General features: G+C 38.9%; 1 protein-coding gene across 3 annotated transcripts in view; it reads right to left on the reverse strand.

The window, feature by feature from the left end:
• The window catches only part of LOC131052675 (formamidopyrimidine-DNA glycosylase), a 245,963-nt gene that overhangs the window by 20,847 nt on the left and 210,281 nt on the right, over nt 1-14,835 (reverse strand). For 2 of the 3 annotated variants that reach the window (XM_057987248.2, XM_057987247.2), the window contains exons 8-9: nt 10,948-11,025; nt 10,598-10,700 (exon numbers count right to left, since the gene is read on the reverse strand). In XM_057987248.2, coding sequence (XP_057843231.1) covers nt 10,598-10,700; nt 10,948-11,025 — 181 coding nt within the window. Of the gene's footprint in view, nt 1-10,597; nt 10,701-10,760; nt 10,861-10,947; nt 11,026-14,835 lie in introns of all 3 variants that reach the window. The other variant, XM_057987249.2, reaches the window with a different exon arrangement.

Genomic DNA, 14,835 nt, shown 5'->3' on the forward strand with positions numbered 1-14,835 from the left:
TGTACGACCAGTAAAGGAGAAGTGTACGACTGCCTTTATTGAATTCAAAATGTTGCAAATGGGACGTCTAAACCTGAATGCCCCTCTTCTTATTCAAAATCTACAAATAACTGAATAAATTAACCTCTGATGAAGCACAATAAGACTCCTGAATGAAGCCTTCACAATTGCAATAATTCAGTTGATCTTCCATAGCCTCACAATCACAAATCCACAAAGAATTTCCATTCTCCAATGGCCAAACCTCTGAAATCCTTGTTGAGGAATTCCACAGAGCAAAATAGCAGCAATGTCAAATAATCAATAATCGAGTTTGAATTGCTCTTTTTCCCTTATACCCCCAAAAGCACAAATTCCAAGAAAGTACGCCCAAATGAAATTTTAAATACATTAAATGTATTTAAATCACTTTTCAATAGTTTAAATTCATCTTGGACGCACTTTTGCATTTAAATTCAATATTTAAGTGGCTTATAATTTTAATAAAGTCACTTTATGACTTTATAATATCCATATAAGTTAATTAAATAACTTAACCACTAAAATATTAATATCTCCCTCAATATTAAGTCTTTTGACGTGTCGTCAGAAGTTGGGGTCAACACTAAATAACCTCCGTGTGTCCAGGTGCCTTGACTAAAAATATCACAACTGCCAGATTGACTTACTATAAATAGTAAGTCCTTCAACTAAGCCCATACACTGATTGCAAAGGCGTTGGAATTGAAACCAAGACTGAACTGAAGAAGTGGAACTGCCACTGAGTCTCTCTATCCTAAATGTTAGCCTATGAGAGTCCAAATAATAGGCTAATCCCTCAAACTCTGATGCTCACGAAAACGGGGACATTACAATCCTCCCTCCCTAAAATTGCTTGTCCTCAAGCAATCTCTACTGCGAAGCAACTTCACTCCACCAGACATCTAAAAGATGAACTATGAAATGTCCCACACATCTCCAATCGACTCCTGTAGCACCAACACAAACACAACTGCGCGGGGACAAACATCATGCCAACTATCCAACCCCTATGCACAAGAATAGTGCATCAAAAACAAAACATGTTCAAGAAGGCCAAGGATGAACTGGTATACTCTCAGTACACTGAACATGCTGCAATGCTCAACTGTAAACCCTGTCTAGAATCTCAATGTACCCAAAGAATCCCAAACTCTAGTCTCAATGCTCAGTTGAATGCCAAGATCCCAAATCACTCTATAGAGTACTCCCTCCAAACCATGTGGCATCAACATGATACCATTGTATAGTGCAACTAAGTCAACCCCAACAGAAGGAAGAAGCAATCCAACAACTAGAACAATCCTTGGATCCCATAGCCAGTATTGAAGTCTGCCATGAGAAACACTCCCAGACCTTCGCTGCTCAAATCTGATCTCAACTTCACCATGCCAGAAGTGGTGAAGCCAACCAATGGGACCCATCCAAACCGCAGTGCCAACCTTGTCAACACCCAAGTCCCAATGCAAACAATACACACATCCATCTGCTCTGTCGAGATAGGAATAACTAAGAGTACCCACAACACAACAACAATCTCCACCCTTCGCTGAATTGTCCTGGATGTGCCAAATCCCCCCCATAGATGCTGAATAACATGCAATCTCCCCTCTTATGTTGCTGATCTGAAACCAAACAGCACCCTCAAAACTGCAAGACCAACCTGAGGGGATGCTAAGGATACTAACAGGTACATAGGATGATAGAGTATCATCCCCATGCTGCTCTCGTATGATGAGGAAATGATCTAACTCTTTCCCCATGTGTAGCAATGACATTAGTGGCTGATCCACTAAGTGTGTATTCAACGTGGTCACACATCTCTAAGGCTTGAGCATTTAATGGCCTCTCAACCAAAGATAACTCATGGGTCTCAAGATGCAAGTTATGTGTACCAATAAAATTTTCTGAATCATACCTCTTCTCTTGTTCATACATAATTGCATATTCTTCATGCTTGCTTACCTCAAGAAGCTCCTCTTTTGTATGCCCAACTTTAATATGTTCTTCCCTTGGAAGAATTAGAGATCTAAGGTGTGACTCTCCTTGCTTCTTTGCTTGATCTAGCTGGTTGCAATGTTCTTCAATTTCTTGCAAACGCTGTTTCGCTTGGGCAGCCAATAACCTTGTCTTTTTAGCTCTCTGCAACCATCTATCACACATGACCTGTGTCTTGTTCACCTCTTCCAAGGTCTGATATACAAAATCAGGCTTGCTGTGACTTGAATTTTTAACGCATAAATCATTTTTAACACCCAAATCTTGAGTGTCATTGCTAGGAATCTTGATACCATAGTTGAACTACTCGCGACTCGGCTCGACTCGCCAAGCCCTTGGGAAAAAAACTCGGCGAAAACTCGGAAAAACTCGGCGAAAAACTCGGCAACTTAAAAACACGCTTAAACTTAGTAAAAAACGCATTTTTTTTGCAATTTTTAATGAGAAGATGCATCCAATGAGTCAATAAATGATAACACAAAAGAAACAAGCTGATTCTAGATATATTTAAATGCAAAGTGTCTACAAAATCGCATCCTCATGAGGAATGCTGATGGCTGGAAGCCTGAAGCAAAATAATAAATTACTAAATAGTTTTTGTAAAACCAAAAGTAAATACATCATCACAAATTACAATTACAACTTCCTCTTCCCAACTCTAGCAAAAACATGGGGAGAGGTAGAACTAGAGGGTCTAGACTGTCTAGTCCTATAAGTCTGCTGTGGGACTGGGCGTGACTGTGCCTCCTCGCTCGGTATGGTTGATTGAGACTCATCCTCCATCCTGGATGAAGCTATGTCTCCACCTACCTCTGGCACTGGCAATGAATTCTCATCCTCATCCTCCTCAATGTCATCCAGCCTGAAACCAAATCCACCCCCCTCCTCCATAGCCTGCCTCTCCAAATCAATGATGTCAGTGTCGGAAAACAATGGAGGCTGCTCCTGTGATGTCCAATCACTATAAGGATCTATATCATCCAAGTCAATTGGACCACCTTCTAGTTCCTCTACCTTCTTTACGCGCAATCAAAGATTATATTGCACATAGACAAGGTCATTGAGCCGTTTCTGCGCTAACTTGCTCCTCTTCTTCGTGTGGATTGCTTCAAACAAGCTCCAATTGCGCTCACAATTGGATGAACTGCAAGGCTGACATAAGACTCTGAGGGCAAATTTTTTGAGATGTGGGGTGTTTCCACCCCAATTTTGCCACCAAGCATCTGCAAAATAAATAAAATGGAAAAGTTAGAAAGCAAAGAGAAAAGAGAAAACATAATTTATCAATCATTTTAGTCTTTAGATCCCAAAATCCAAATGGCAAATGTTATACCTGGGGTTTGAGTGGTTCTTCCTCTCCTAGCTAGCTCTGAAGAGAATAGCTTACCCCTTCCTCCCTCATAATTTTGGAGCTCACTCACAATGAGGTCTCTCTCCTCAACATTAGGTACCATCCTCTCAATGCATGTACTGAGGCCCTCCATGACTTCTCCATTCGAATCTGAGTAAGAACCCCCGAACCTAAAACGAGGGTTGAGGAAGTACCCTGCTGCATGAATGGGTTGGTGGAGCTGATTATTCCACCTCCTATCAACAATTTCCCAAATGGGATCAAATTTGAGCCTATCCCCCTTGTAGTAATTTTTGATAGACTCTTTGGCCCTATCCATGGCCTCATAAAGATATCCCATTGGGGTTTTATCCCCATCCACCAAGCGAAGAACTCGAACCAAGGGCTCTGACACCTACAATTGAAAAATAAAAATTACAAAAAGATCAAAATTTAAATAATGAAGTTACAAATTAGTAATGAGAGACTTGAATCAAGAATAACTAAAATTTAAAAATTAAAGTTTTGAAGTAACAACCTTCACAATCTCTGCAGCCCTTTGTGCAAATTGGTTGTCGAAGACTATGCATGCGATAGCCTCTCCTTCAGGCTTCTTTGAATAAGGTGAGTTAAGCCATTCTCCACTCACAAACATTTGTTTCAAAGAAGTCAATGCAGCAAGAATGCTTTGCAACGTCAAGAAAATCGTTGCAAACCTTGTGACACCAGCTCTCACCAAATCTTTCCTTTGCGTGTGTTGTCTCATCAAATTTAGGACCCAAGGGTGATTGTAGATATATTTGGTGATCCTCCTTGCATCTTCCACAACTGGAGTCACCCACTCAAGTTTTCCTATGTCCTCCAAAAGAAGGTCAAGGACATGTGTTGCACAAGGTGTCCAAAAAAGAGTGGGATGCCTCTCTTGGAGGATTCTTCCTACAAAAGAAGAATTTATTCTTAAGAAATATGCAACCAAGTAAAATAAAGCCCACAACAAATGAGAATATTGCTAATGCCTAAAGGTGATAATTCAAAAGGATTCTACCTGCTGACACATATGCTGCTGCATTATCTATGATGATTTGCACCACATTCTCTACCCCCACATCCATGATGACACGCTCCAACATTCCAGCCAATGTTTCTGCATTTTTCACCTTGTTGGAGGCATCAACAGATTTCAAGAACACTACATTGTCCTTGCAAGCGACCAAAAAATTGATGATGGTGCGGTTCTTGCCATCTGTCCACCCATCAGAAAGAATGGTGCAGCCATAATTTGCCCAATCAATTTTTTGATCCTCCATCACTTCTCTTGCCCTAGCAACTGCATTTGTGAGCAACCTGTAAGTGCAAAGTGAAATTAGGTATTAGTACACAATTTTGATTTAATAAACAAGAAATCTAAAATATAATTAAAAATGAAATCAAGTGGACTATGTAGTAATTTACTAACCTCCCACTTAAATCCCTGCGAGAAGGGGCCTTGTACCCCTTTCCTGAAACTGTCATAGCAATCACCAAATTCAGCCAATAAGCATTCTCCGCCACATTGAATGCAATGTTGTTGAAGTACCAAAAATCAGCAACTGCAATGTCAGTTTTCTCATGTACCTCCTTATTCCATCCACTAGCCTCTAATGATGGTTGTCCTCCAGGTGTGTTTCTGGGCACAAAATAATCACCTATCGACCCTGATTGTTGTGATGGAAGTGGAACAGGGCCCCGGCCAGGTACTCTACTAGAGGAAGCAGAAGCAATGGGCGAGCTGATGGTCGGTTTGCGGATACGTGGGCCACGCCGAGAGCCCACTATGCCCTCAAGTGCTTCTTCTTCCTCTTCAAGGTCAATAGAAACACCTTGAGATTCAGCTATGGCTGATCTCATGGCTAGTTTTGCCCTCTCCCTTTGCAATTTCTTCTCTTCCCCAGCTGCAAGTAGGGCATTCATTTGTCTTTTTATTTCTTCATTGGTCCCAGGGCATGCTCTAGCATCATGCCTATCTATTCCTGCAAGGTGGTATTTGAGGCGGTTGATGCCTCCATGAAGTATTCTCTCACACTTTATGCATATAATCGACCTAGGATCGGGTCCCTCATAGGCATACCTCCATGCCCCATCTCTAGCACCTCTAGGACGGGTGCCTATAAATCCAGATGGGCATGGATCTAGTGGCCATTGCTCCCTTGCCATGATTAATGCTTACTTAACCTACACATACAAAGTGCAAAAAAAAATTAACATTTTAGTTAAACAATTTAGCACTAAGCAAACTATCTACATTAGTTTAAATAAATTTAGACATCATTCGAAGTTTTTTTTAAAAAAAAGTAGGGTTTGAATTTTTTTTTGAAAACTAGATTCTTCAAAATAATTGTGAAAATTCAACAAGACTTGTGTTAAATCTTGTGTAAATAACTTAGAAATGATTTAGACTACCTAGGAATCATTTGTAATCAATCTAAATGCAACAAAAAATAAACAAATTGTTTTAAAAAAGCATAGAAAAAAAAATTAAAAAACCTACCTGGAATCTGATTTTCCCTTCAAATCCCCTTCAAATCCACTTGGAATCACTCAATAACCATCCCAAATCACCTTCCAAGCCTTCCAAATGAGTTTCCCCCTTCTCAGCCCAAAACATAATTGGAAAACAAAAAATAAATGAATTTTTAAGCCGTCTTCGGCTGTAAAGGAAACACGGGCAAGTTTTTTTCAAAAACTCGCCAAAAACTCGGCGAGTTTTTGCCAAAAACTCGGCGAGTTTTCCTGGCCAGTAGAAGTCATTACTACTCGCCAGGCCCAAAAACTCGGCGAGTTTTTGTCACTCGCCGAGTTTTCGGCGAGTATGTCATCTATGCTTGATACAACCCTCTTCCACACATGGAATGGCTGTTATCTCATGCTAGTGCAAAGAATTGTGACTGCAGCTACAAAAATCAGAATTGTTAGAGCTTGTATCCTTTGCACATTCCTCATCTTTGACACTTCCAACTCGCGTGCCAACATTGGTAGATCCTTCTGCAACATTTTCGTCATTTACTAACACATCTACATTATGATTATGCTCAAAAGTTTGGCTACAGTTGCAAAAATCATAATTATTGTCATGCCTTTGTGTCATGTTTTCAACATCTCCAAGGATTTCCTCCTTCCCTAATGCATCTTTTGTATTGGTAAAATCATTTGCATTAGCATGTGTTTTCCTTTCTTTTGCAAACAAAGGATCCAATATCTCTGGATGTTGTAGAAGCCTTGTTAGAATCTTATCATAGTTTTGAAAAGCCTGCATGAGCTCTGGCATGAGATTCTGTATAGATTTCATTTTACCCATACTAAAACAAAGCAAGAGTGTTGGTCAATCAAATGTCAACCGACTGAGCTCAATGATTCCCAATGGAATCTCTACAAATTGATCCCGGTTTACCTGTAAACCAAGCCTCCTGCGTGTGTAAGAACCTGTGAGGCCCAAACTAATGCTAATGAATAAGAACTTCTAACCCTCCAGGAAGGCAGGATTAGAGCTCTGATACCACTGTAAGAACCCTGCTGGTTCTAACTTCTCTGACAAACTATTGCTGGTTCGTTTTGGTGTTTTTCAAGGGTTTTAGAAAATTAAAACAAAAAAATAACACTTTTGCCAGGCAAGAAATGCACATAAAACTGAACTGGAAAAGAATTGAGAGCAACTGCAACTATATTATGAATAAGATAACTGCTACAATAAATTCTACTGCTAATTGCATACCCGCAGGTCCTTGGCTTATTTTAAATGAAGAATTCTGGTGTTTGCCAGCCAAAACTAGGAAACTAACCAAAATTGGTGTACAAGACGAGAAAGCGATTTCTTTAAGCCAGAAAGTTGATGGAATAGCCTGAATAGGCTAGGCGTTGGGAACTGTGCACTCAGAATACAAATTAGGGAGGCGTTTCAGCCTCCAGCCAAAAATGTCCTTCCTAGAACCCCCACGTGGCAAGCTGAAAGTGTACGACCAGCAAAGGAGAAGTGTACGATCGCCTTTATTGAATTCAAAATGTTGCAAATGGGACGTCTAAACCTGAATGCCCCTCTTCTTATTCAAAATCTGCAAATAACTGAATAAATTAACCTCTGATGAAGCACAATAAGACTCCTGAATGAAGCCTTCACAATTGCAATAATTCAGCTGATCTTCCACAGCCTCACAATCACAGATCCACGAAGAATTTCCGTTCTCCAATGGCCAAACCTCTGAAACCCTTGTCAAAGAATTCCACATAGCAAAATAGAAGCAATGTCAAATAATCAATAATCGAGTTTGAATTGCTCTTTTTCCCTTATATCCCCAAAAGCACAAATTCCAAGAAAACATGCCCAAATGCAATTTTAGATGTATTTAAATCACTTTTCAATAGTTTAAATTCATCTTGGACGCACTTTTGCATTTAAATGATTTAAAATCACTTTTAATATTTTAAGTGACCTTTTAATTTTTTATAAAGTCACTTTATAATATTTAAGTGGCTTATAATTTTAATAAAGTCACTTTATGACTTTATAATATCCATATAAGTTAATTAAATAACTTAACCACTAAAATATTAATATCTCCCTCAATATTAAGTCTTTTGACGTGCCGTCAGAAGCTGGGGTCATCACTAAATAACCCCCATGTGTCCAAGTGCCTTGACTAAAAATATCACAACTGTCAGATTGACTTACTATAAATAGTAAGTCCCTCAACCAAGCCCATACACTAACTGCAAAGGCCCTGGAATTGAAACCAAGACTGAACTGAAGAAGTGGAACTGCCACCGAGTCTCTCTATCCTAAATGTTAGCCTATGAGAGTCCAAATAATAGGTTAATCCCTCAAACTCTGATGCTCACGAAAACGGGGACATTACATGGACAACATATGGATAGTTAGGACACATTTCTTTTAATAGTATATATAAACAATTTTATTGAGTTGATAACATATCTAAATTGTAATTAATGCGACTCTTCTCCTAATCAGATTATGATCCAACGTACGTTCTAGAAATCAAAACTGGCTATTTTCTTTTGAAATCATTTGGTTAATGTTTAACTGGAAGACACTACTTGTTTAGCATTTGAATATTGTTCGTAAAGCATTTTCAGCTATGAGAAATTAATGCTTCAGAAAAATGAATATTTTCCTCATTTCTTACACATTAGGAAGTGTGAAATGATTGGCAAATGTCCAATCAAAATCCAGTAATCTAAAAGGGCAAAGTATTGTACATTTACATCAAACCAACATCCAAGCCATAGGAAAGGCTCATATGATCATCGAAAGTGCCATCAAACACATACAATCTCTATGATGTCCCCATTTTTCTAGCCTCTTACTAAGTTTTAGCCTTTTGGTTAAGTGGAGAAATAAGGAGAAATTAATTATTTAATTTCTTATAAAGTCATGAAATAAATTAAAAATTAAAAGCGACTTTATATTTAATTAATTAATTATAAAGTCACTAAAATGAGTTAATATTATTTCTAGAATCCCCTAGAAGTTTATGAGACGTATGGAGAAAAAAGATAAATAGAGGTTGAGCCTCATTGTATGAGGATGGGAGAATGAATTTGGATTTGATGAACTGATTGATGCTTTGCATTAGTTGAATCTTTGAGGATGCAAACCTTCAGCCGATTGATAGAAGGGTTGGACAAAACCCTAGTTCTTCATCTTGGGGGTGGATTCATGATGGGATCTAAATCAGCACCTAATTGGTGAAGTCTTCTTTTGAAGACAAATTTGCTATTGTGAGAGGGAGACACTTCAGTCTTCCTAATTGTGCATAATAAGTTTGTTGTAACTTTCATGGTGGATAGGGTATACCTAACATCTTCAGATTTCCGAGTTGTTGCGGTTGTTGTGATGCAATTCACGTTGCTTGTGGATGTTTCTAGATCGTGTTCTATCCATGTTGTTGGTTCGCATTGATTGTTGTGCGCGGTATTGATCATTTTCTTGATCTGGGGTTCTTCGTGTTATGCGACATTTATGGTGATTGTAGCGTGTTTTGGATGATCGAGGCATAATTCTTGGGAGTTGTTTCATGTTTGCGGTGGTGATTTGTGTTCAGACTATGTCTTAGCCGACATTGTTTTGGTCCGCATATGCATTAGAGTTCGGATTGAGCCGACTTGGTATTACACGTTGCATTTGTGTGTTATGCAGTTTTGGGCCGACATGTAGAAGATCTAATTTGATGTTGTGGATATATGAGAGCAATTGGTAGTGTCATTTTTGTGATTGGTGGTGGGTGAGAGTTGGTAATCGAGTGTGTGCAGTTCCTTGTGCGCAGGTGGAAGATTGGTGCTTCAGATTTCAGCGGAATAGCATATCAGAGCAGAGTGTGCAGTTTGATATATGAGCTTAACCGGAACTATTTCTAGGCATTTGTAAATGCTATTTATTAGTTCAATCACTTCAGTTATCTATTGTAGTAGATTTGTAAGGCAGTGAGCCTTCCTCAGGGTTGTAGCCCTTCTTGTATTTGAGCAGTGAGCTCTAGGAAGTGTGCCTAAATGCATGTGCATTCCCCTCATTGTAATATTATTATACTTCTAACAAGGTATATTAATATTGTGGGTCTCAATCCCACCATGGTTTTTCCCTTAACCGGGTTTCCATGTAAAAAATCTTGGTGTTGTGGTGTTATGAGTATTTGCTTTATGTTTGTGCATCTTTCGTTTCTTCATATGTTCTATGTGCTTAAGTGATCAGTTTAATAAAGTCAGAAATTGCGGAACACTGATTCACCCCCCCCTTCCTCTTAGTGTTCCTTGATTCCAACATAATGTACATAGAGAAGCATAAAATATATGGTAAGTATTAATATGAATTAGTCAATGCAACTAGATTTCCTATTCTTGAGGTATCAATCAGAAGCAGCTATGCCAAGAAATGAATGAATCCCATTCTCCTAACACACTGTTTCAAACAAACTACTAAAACATCAATGATAGTTTTTCCAACCCTGTTTCAGTTCATCAAAGACAACGATGGTCAGTAAACTCAACTAGACAGACTTCCGAGTTTTATCTATGTCCAATTACCATGGCTAACTAGCATCTAATGACATTATCAACATCTTACAAAACTTTTATTTTGGATATAAAAAGGTGAAACACAACTCTTCTTTTGACTGTAACCAATTCCATTATTACTGCCATCTCAATCACACCTCATTTATGCAGTATTTTTGGAAGCCCAATAATGTATTGAGTAGAGTAACAGACCATCTACAAATGCTTTGGCAAGTTTCTTTTCCCGAGAGTGAAAAATCCAATTCTCTGGATATTGACTACTATCTGCTCCAACTTCCAATGCCTTTTCAATCACCTGCCAAACCATTGACCAAACTAAATGTCATATATATATACCATTTTCTTGAATCCTTACCATTAACTTTACCAGGCCTTTTGGCCCATCGATAATGGAAAATCCAATCACAAGGAAAGCGTTCGCTGTCAGCATCAACTTGAACCGCCAATTTTATAACCTACAAATCAACTTCTCCAACTGTTTCATAGACTTGAAAAGTTTGAGACAAGCTACACACACACACACACATATATTAAAAACTCACCTCTTCAATACACTTGCGCAGGGATTTGCAGTTCTCCTTTGATATCTTAGAAGAACTTTGCAATGGATGAATTCTCGCCTGTCCAATAGTTCCAAGAGTCAGAAACAAAAATTTATATGCTTACATTTGGCATGCAACTAAATGTCAAATTGTAAGGCTCTGAACAGAAAATGAACACGACACTTGTTACCACAAGATTATGCTTGAAAAATTTGGTAAATTTTTTCTTGTTCTACTCTTTGTAGGAGGATTACAAAATGCATCCCAATGAATGGCAAGTATCTGCTCTCAAACTGAGATCTGACCTGAAAACCTTAGTTTTATTACGATTTAAAATTTTCATTGAAGAAAATAAATTCCTATACATTCCTTCTTGTAAAGGTACTGTTTATAATTATTTTCTTGTTCCTAAAGCAGAGAAGTTCTGGTTCCTGTCTTTTGCAGGTTGAATTCACTTTATAGTTACCACATATTTTCCAAAAAAGTAAATTTTCCAGCCTAAGGCCATTATTACGGTTGCAAGAAAGACTGAAAGCTTGAATATTTCCCATGCTTATCCAATCAGATAAGTTTACACTAAAGCCTACAAGATATCAGTCATATCTAGTTATTTTAGAGTTTCATGGACTTACACAAAACATGTTTGCAACTTCAAGGCTGGACTAAACAAATACACATCACAGTAATACTCTGCCCAAAATAAAATACTTCTTTGGATTTTTGTTGTGCATGGTCATAAAACACCTTCAAACCTGACAGAAACCAAAGAGCCTGTGCACTTTCAGCTGTTGCATCCCCACTCTTGAGACACACCAAAAAGCCACTTAAATATAAACAAGCCATCCTGCTGAATCCATTTTCACTTTTGTCGATAGCATGCACAATTTGAATTGAATATGCTCAAGTGTCGCTCCATATAAAATAAAAAGTAAAACTCCTTTAATTTAGGATCCTGTTACTCACAGTGTCACTCCCTCATCCATCGTTTATTTCTACACAATCTAATACTACAAATATTACAACTGAAACTATTTCTGTGATATTTCCAATTATATCTTATAGCAGGATGTCTTTTTAATTGTTCTAGAACTATTAGATTTGGGTTTTAGAATCAAAGGCACGTCAGTTTACAATAGAAAGATCTAGGAATAGAAACCTAGGGGAAGAACAAAAGCAAAGAAATACAAGACTATAAAGTCCCCTTCCACGTAGTTGCTCCAAGATGACTTATTAGCCTATTTAATTCACATAGGCTATAGTCGGGATAAAGGGAATTAATTAATTTAATTATTTAATATTATCCGTCAAAAGTTTATTACAAGGGTAATATTATTTAATTAATTTAATAAAGTCAGTTTATCATTTCCCTATAATCAAGATTAAATTAAAAAAGAGAGGGAAAACCTAAAAAATGTCTAGAAGCTTTTCCAATGGTTATAAAAGAGCAGTTTGGGCCTCATTTGAAATATGCTTGGTCATTTCTCATTTTGATTTGTAAAGCTTCTTGGAGCTTGTAACCCTACGGGGTTGTTGGTTTCGGTAGTGACACTATTGCCCTAGCCAGAGTTGAAGATAACATTCATGTATTTCACAATGCTTCTACAGTTTTATGTTTCAAATTTGTAAAGTCTCTTCCAGAGAAAAACTTGCAGGTGTTTTGGTTTATTTGCAAAGATCTTGAATGGATGCCTTTCTTGGAGACATCATTTTGGAGGTTGGAAGATTATCTTTCTGAAAAATATTCTTGGTATAGGATTCCTTTGAGCTGGCCACTTCATTCTATTACTTTGGTGTGACCTTTTGCTAGACTCAAGAGCTTCCTACTCGGCGTGAGCCTTGGCAGCTTCATATCATACTTGGCTCCTTTACTCTATACGTGAACCCTTCTATTGGAGGTGGAGCTTCAGACCATAAGCGTAAGGCTTTATACTGTGGTGCGATGTAATGTCCCCTACAAGGAGGCTGTCAATTCCCAATGATTAACATATATCACTATGCATTATTGTCTTAAATCAGATTATTAAAATTAAGGAACAATTAGGATTCATAATACATTTGACAGTTACTATACTTAAGCCCCAATCCTTATTTCTTTCCTAATCATCAATCCTAACGAAGGATGGCGAATTACTTGTCATAGGGCGCTTGGAAACCAGTCTACAAGTAGGCTCCCTCAAGGTTTCAAGACTCTGTCCATATCCCATCTTGGCCTTATCTATCTTGTGAGGTATTACTCCGCCTCTCCCTAACAAAACCAACCCATCCTCATGAGGGGCAATAGCGAATGATTAAGGAATGGGCTATGAGTACACTAACTTCTTATGTATTATAAATGCATATGAAATTAAGTACGTCTGTCATACATATTGCAATCTATATTAATATTACTATTCAATTCTGCATAAGAACATTATCAGGCTTCATATATTAAGCACATCCCCATGCATACCACCAAGAACAAGGATGTTACTAACTGTAACTTAATAATAGTGCTGGTCTGATCTGATCGATGGTGATGTTCCTGGAGGATTTTGATAACTTTCCATTATATCTCTCAATGTGAGGGAGAGGTCACACCTCTTCATCATGTATACCCTTTGGTAAGAGACACACCCTTTGAAAGAGTGCAACTCTTCATTATTTCCGCCCTTTGAAAGGGACACAACCTTTCACAATCAGATCTGCACTTCTTATTTTCAAATCTGCACTTATGATTACCAAATTATATCCCTTTCAAATGAGTTCTCTTCTGCCTTTTATACCTAATATTTGGGGGAGTCACAACTTATCATTTCATGCCTTTTGACTATTCATTGTTTTCCCCTGAGGGGTGTGTGTGTGTTTAGTAGTGCATAACAGTACAGAAATTTAGGAACTGTGACAGTATACAGCAATGCAAGTAAACAAAAGAACTCATATGTCTGTATTCATTAATGCCAAATGGCAGTACATTCAAAACATAGCTTTCTTCGACGATATCTACACACTGAAATAGGAAACCAGGTACATATATATAGGTGTCAGTACAGGTTGTCCGGTGCCAACTGCCGACAACCGTCACGTAACCACCGACCCTTAACACACGTAACATTATAATTACACTATGACATAATTACCCGACAACATCATCCCCCCCCAAAAAGAAGGTCGTCACCCGACGACATACAAACAAAATGGGAAATGACACTAAGACCAAACATGAAAATGAAAACTGAGGGGGTACAGAGGGCGTCCCTGATGAAGAAGGGGTTGTGGTGGTGGTGCTACCAACTGCTCCCTCAGCTGGTTAACCTGTTGTGTCCGATGCTGGAGATCTCGCTCAGCTACCAATTGCCTCTCCCTAGATTGTTTCACCATAAAAACTGCTTCCCATCCAACGCCTCTAAGGTGGATGTGAGATGGGTCTCAAGGGCTGCCCGTTCTGCTACCACATGTGCATGCCCCACCGTCTCTTGGGCCAATTCCTCCTCTAGGCTGGTCGCTCGGGCCCTCTGTTGTACTAGCTCCATCTCCATCGTATGCGGGCGAGTGGCTAGCTCCTCCCGAGCTGTGATGGCTGCCACCCGCTTTGTCTCTGTTGTCGAGGCACCATGCTCGGTACGTTTGAGCTGGTAGTACCCGTCTCGGAAGGCTTTCTCTACCCGCTGTAGCAACAAGTGTACTCCACTAACCCCAGCTGTCTCCTCACTCCTCCAATCCGCCAACATCTTGGGAGTCTCCACAACAGGCCAACCCCTAACCTCAAAACATCTCCCAAACTCCTTAGCACACCCTTCGGTGGCAAAGGCGAGGAGTTCCTCAACGACAATCCGCCCGACGGTCTGCTCTTGAACAGAGGCTGCCAATCTCCGTGTGCTGGCCTCAACCTTTGCTGCCATCCTTTGCGCA

This window comes from Cryptomeria japonica, chromosome 5, assembly GCF_030272615.1.
Source record: "Cryptomeria japonica chromosome 5, Sugi_1.0, whole genome shotgun sequence".
In the NCBI taxonomy this organism is placed as follows: domain Eukaryota; kingdom Viridiplantae; phylum Streptophyta; class Pinopsida; order Cupressales; family Cupressaceae; genus Cryptomeria; species Cryptomeria japonica.